Raw genomic sequence first — 6,000 nt, forward strand, 5'->3', positions numbered from 1 at the left:
CAGCATAAAGTGAATCTGGACTTTATATGCGTCAAAAGATCATGTGTTGTGCATGTGCTCTTTCTGTGTACAGCAGGGTTTAACCATGGATTTAACAAATAAACCCTGCATAAAGTGAGATTTTGTCCAATATACACTACTTTCAAAAAAAGTTTTGAAACACTTTTTTTTCTTCACATTTTAGAATAATAGTAAAGTCATCAAAACTATGGAATAACATAAATGGAACTATTGAAATTATGTTGTGACTAAACAAAATCCTAAATGAATCAAAACTGTGTTATATTTTAGCATCTTCAAAGTGGCCACACTTTGCCTAGAATTTGCAGACATGAACTCTTGACATTTTCTCAACTAACTTCTTGAGGTATCACCCTGGGATGCTTTTTAAACAGTATTGAAGGAGTTCCCATCTATGTTGGGCACTTATTGGCTGCTTTTCTTTATTATTTGGTCCAAGTCATCAATTTCAAAAACTTCTTTTTTAAATTATTATTACATTTTAGTTACATAATGAAATAAATTAATATGTTGCACATATGCACAATCTACAAAACTAATTTCAAACATTTAAGCATACACCTTCAGATCAAAAGATTTTTAAGATCATGAGAAACATTTCAGTCAAGTGTTTCAAAACTTTTGACCGGTAATGTATATATTAGATTAGATGAAATCATGTTTAATGATCCCAAAACAAATACAAATTATTTAATTCACGAATGACACTGCCTGCGTTTAAGAAAAGTTTTTTTTTCTTCTAATGTACAATCATTTAAAGCTTTTTTCTCTGCGCATGAATGCAGCAAGTGATGTCGGAAGATGTTATCCGCAACCACTAATCTAGAGTCCTTTTTTTTATTTACATTTCATTTATCGTTAAGGTGTGGATTTGCAGAGAAATTTGTGCCAAAAGTGTGAGCGCAACAAAAGGAAGATGGAACAGTGGATATCGGATTATTTCTGGAAAATATTTATGCCACAAACACAAGTCATTTACACGTTTGCAGTAGTTTATTTTACACATACAGACTGATTCTACGTGGTCAATCCATTTTGCTGTTCACGACACCCTTACTTTTCTTAAACATTGCTTATTGTAGGTTTGCAATGTTTTTGGCCATGTTTAGGTGCAATAACAGTGCCAAAAGTGTAAGCGCTAGTGATAAGTATAAGCGCTAGTGATGGGTCGTTCATGAACGATTCATTCATTTTGAATGAATCTTTTGTAAGACTCGGAAGAACGAGTAGTCTCAGAGAGTGATTCGTTCATTTTGTCACAGCCATGCATGTGCAGAATCCATGCTCGTGTTTCATTCATTTGGCGCGGGGACAGCTCTGTACAGGAAATAGAACCTCCCGAGTCGGTCTTCGGGTACAAGTCATTCACTGATAGCCACAAAGTCTCTGTAATGCAAACAGAATTTGCTTAATACTTCTTAATGCTCCCAGCAAGCAGTTTGAGATGCTTTATTATTGCCCTTACAGTTACACGAAGTGTTTCTGGTCACTAATTTTAGCTTCTTTACTTCTTGCAATTCATAACTTTGTGAATCTTTCTGTCATGATGTTTTTTTCCCATCCCATTGAATCTGGTAATAAAGAGTAATGTTTTGAACTTTGTATGACTTTTATCTTTTCGTTAGAAAATATCATAAGACTACAAGAGCTATAAGGAAACCCCATATTATTTACTTGTTTAGTGAGTTGATTTTAAATAAACTGTCATTTATTTTTCCTTCATGATGCATCTCCTCATTGTATTATTTATTTATTTCTTCTTATGTTCTTGTTGGGAATAGAACCAAATCAAGCATTAATTATTTATTAACTAATTTTTCACTTGGGATAACATATCATGTCAACACTTCCTGCATGAAATACCTGAAAATAATTAATCATGACAATTCATATGATTTTATAATTTATTGCCACACTGACATGTACTGATTATGATACAAACAACTGCAACACACTGACTGTGAGCTGTAAAGAAAGAAATAATGAAAAAAGACCAGTAATTGTCACTGGTGAATGAGTGCTGAGCCTGGAGGTCACGTGTCAAATGACCGAAGACTCAGATCCAAACTCCGAAGACCGACTCGGGAGGTGAACTAATCAATTCTGTTTCCTGTAGAGCCTATGTCACATGATGAATGAAATGACCTGGAAAAAAGATTCATTCATTTTGCTGAACGAGACTCAAAGATCCAAGTCAGTAAAATGATCCGATCTTCCCATCACTAGTAAGCGTGAAAGAAAGGAAGTCAGATGAATACTGTACATACCAAATTTACTTTGTGTTAACACGAAATTACAGATTCACAACACATGAATTACACTTATACAAAGCATTAAAGTATTGCTAATATTTTTTTCTTATGCTTGCGACTTGATTTACACCTTGTAACTTAATTTACGCTTTTACAAATCTTTCTCTGCGCATGCAAATCATTTAGGCACTATTTTACCTTCATTGCATTTATGTATAAGGTTTGCAACTTCATTAAAACAATGTTTGAACTCCATAACCTCAGGCCTATCACTTATTTTGCAGATTCCCAAACCAACATATTATGAAGCGCATTCTGGGTTGAGCAAGCGGCGCTGAGCGGCCTGAGCGAGAGGAGTGGAATCTTCAAAAAGGCGCTCTCTGCTCCGGTGGAATTATCACCGCCCAATGCTCCGCTCACATGCTCTGGTACCCATTTATTTTCTAATTTTTAGAATGAAAAAAAAATAATTTCCATGAAAAAAAAAACAGCATTTATTGTTTAAACCATTTTATAATATACACTTTTAAAAAAATGACTACTTTGTTAAAATCTTTCACTTTTTTCATAATTAAAACATACAATTTCCAAAAGTCATTTTTAATCATAATAAAAAGCCGAATTTCCAAAAGACACATAATGGACGAAAGGACCTTACTTTGGTCCTTCATAATTTAAGACTTTTTATACACTGTTAACTTACAATATTTAATTGCAAAAACAAAATAATAATAATAATTTTAGACAATAGCATTGACTGCCATAATTGAATAATCCACTGAATCACATAAGAACCGTTATTAAACAATTTGTAAACTACTTATTAGTCATTTATATCCAAGGGTGTAGATTTGGCTTGAACATTGGGGGGATTGCAGCATGAAGCATTTACCCATGTTTCCATTGATCATGGTATAAATAATGGGTGGTGAGGAATCTACACCCCTGAATAAACCCCTTTATAAACCCTTAACAAAGGAAACATTCATGTAAAGTGTTACCGATTTTTGCTTATATGGCGCAGCTTTAAATGGCTGTATGGGAACAGAAACAAGGCAGTGCAGATTTTGGCTCTTTTGATGAACTGTTGTAGAAGAAAAAAGCATTACAGTGGATAGAACCCAAAATAGTCTGCATCAAGTTAGGGAGACAGAAAACTATAGAACTGTGAACCATCTGCACTCAATGACTATAAATACTGAGTGGCAATGCAACTAAAGGCTTTTATTACCATTTCTATCTCTGTAATGACTTACAGTAATATTAGCAATTACATTTTGATATATGTTCTGTGACGTCAACTACTTGTGTTTACGCTGACCCCATCCTGAAAAGAAGTGTAATCATAAGTGTTTGTGTTGCTGTATTTAATATCTCCTACACAAGAATCAAACACATTCATCAAAAAGAAGTGTCATTTATGCCACTTAATATAACAACAGTGCACTAAGGTAGCTTCCCCTTACATCCCAAAGTGTTCTACTAAAACATGGAAAATTGGCTTTCTCTTTTCCATCTCACGGTAATCAAATCATCACTTCATTCGAATCACCCTGAGAGTAGCGATTTTCCACACAGTGCAATTTAATGGGGAAAATGACCACTTAGAGTGTGTGGCGACCCCATGGACCAAGATGGAGGTGGATCAATGGGAAGTGTTTCCCATAACCGGAGTCATGATGCCAGTATCAATGATGCAATGAGAACACCAAAAATACATTCATGAACATCAGCTTGGAACCGTTAAACAGAACAACATTCACTGCAGCGCAAACAAAACTGATTCAAATGCCTTAAATCAATTCATTAAAGTTCGGAAAGAGGTATTGTATCTTAAAATGTTTGAAAATCACAGATCAAAAACAATACACCATGAGACAGGTCTCTTTCTGGAATGGGAATCACCCTCCTTTTAAGTCAGAGAGATACAAATCCTTGAAATAATTTCATAATTTAAATATACTAAATACAAACCTAAACTACAACTATGGAAAATATATATATATATATATATATATATATATATACTATATATTTTTATAATAAAATTAAACATGTAAAAATATATATTATTTTACTTAATTCTTAAAAGGATTCTTTTTTAATCCCATTATGATTAGTTCCATATTATGATAGAAATTCCATTATCATTCCTTTAGAATTCTTTGACAATTTGACAATGGGTATTATTAAATAATAGATGTTGCTTTTTAAAAGCCTTGAAAACTTCTCCTATGATTAAACATTTCAGTCCGTCAGATCTAAATGCGATTGAATAGAATAGATTTAGCACTCGTGATCTATTCGTGTTAACGATATCTTAAACCAATGGCATCCAGTAGAAAACTGATATGCGCCAAACACATTTATCATAAAGTTGACCATATCACAGACATGATCTCCAAACAGGGACATGAACTACAGCTGCCCAGAGCCGCACTTCTCCCCAAACACGCGTTATCACGCACAAGCATCTGCAAAAACAGCGCTCACTGACCCTTCAGCTGCTTGAAGGACTGTATGGATCCAGAGTGATGCACCATGGTGGCTCCCGGTAGAGATCCGCGTTTACAGCAGAGGATGAAGGCATACATGGGAAAGTATGGAGCGATCGCGTAGGTGTCTCTCCTCTGCGCCACCCAACACCTGTCTACCCTCGCGCTCCACCGTCCGGGGATGTTGTCATGGTTACGTTCTGTAAGAGGTAGGATGTATGGATGGACACCCTTCAGGGGCTCGTAGATGGAATGACCCGCGTTAGGGGGCGTTCACTGAGGACGCGTTCCTGCGTTCGTTCTGTGCTCTTTTTTTTTTGTTTTTGTTTTTTTAATTGTAGGTCTATGTACACATGCGCTACACGGACGTCTCGCGTCACCAGTGTTTTTAAGAAGCTATGTGGAGATAAAAATAGTTTTACTTTAAAATGCGTGTCGAGACGGTTGCGTTCTGTTCCTGCACGTTGGGCTGCGTCTACGCTGTTTTTATTTATTTATTGTTTTGTTTTGTTTTTTGGTCTATCTACACATGCGTCACACGTCTTTGCGTTTTTAAAAAACCCGCGTCAAGTTAAAAACTAGTATAACTTTAAAACGCGTGCAGATACGCATGCGTACTGTTCCTGTGCGTCGCGCTCCGTCTGCCTTGTTTAGTTATTGTTGGTCTAAAACCGTTGTGTCTCGTGCCATGCGCGTTTCGTTTTTAAGACAGCATGTCAACTTCAAAAACGCGGCTGGAGTCCCCTCAGTTTTTCAACGCGAAACAAGTTGTGTGAACGCCCCCTTCAGACAGGAAACGCAATAAAAATAACGCGCATGGTCGCGCGGGATACGTGCGCGACGAGAGCCAAGACCCATATAGCAAAATTATTTCGGGCCGAATCTGGCTGCATTCCGCCTGGAACTTTGGCCCACGTACTGCATGGAATTACAGTCCAAAATTAGCCCAAAAGCCACTTACCGAATGTAAGCCATATCCACCCCTGAAAGAGGCCAAAACTCAGACACACTTATCCTGCCCCCACAGCATGCAGCTGTAATTGGACGACAACTGTGCCAGAATCCCCAGACATCAACCAGAAAACAGACAAACAATTTTCCACTGCTGTATAGGGACGGATTAACGCAGTGGCCTACCGGGCATTTGCCCAGGTCCTCCGGACAGCAGGGGGCCCTGGCGAGCTGCAGAAACTTTACATTAAACAGAATTTTATATATATATATATATATAT

At 36.7% G+C, this 6,000-nt stretch overlaps 1 protein-coding gene across 1 annotated transcript in view; it reads right to left on the minus strand.

Moving 5' to 3' along the window:
- Positions 1-5,746, minus strand: part of LOC127436323 (anoctamin-3-like) — a 186,912-nt gene extending 181,166 nt beyond the window's left edge. Inside the window, exon 1 of the mRNA XM_051690414.1 lies at positions 4,771-5,746. Coding sequence (XP_051546374.1) covers positions 4,771-4,867 — 97 coding nt within the window. The 5' untranslated portion in view covers positions 4,868-5,746. The remainder of the gene's footprint in view (positions 1-4,770) is intronic.
- Between the last annotated feature and the right edge of the window lie 254 nt (positions 5,747-6,000).

This window comes from Myxocyprinus asiaticus, chromosome 46, assembly GCF_019703515.2.
Source record: "Myxocyprinus asiaticus isolate MX2 ecotype Aquarium Trade chromosome 46, UBuf_Myxa_2, whole genome shotgun sequence".
NCBI lineage: Eukaryota > Metazoa > Chordata > Actinopteri > Cypriniformes > Catostomidae > Myxocyprinus > Myxocyprinus asiaticus.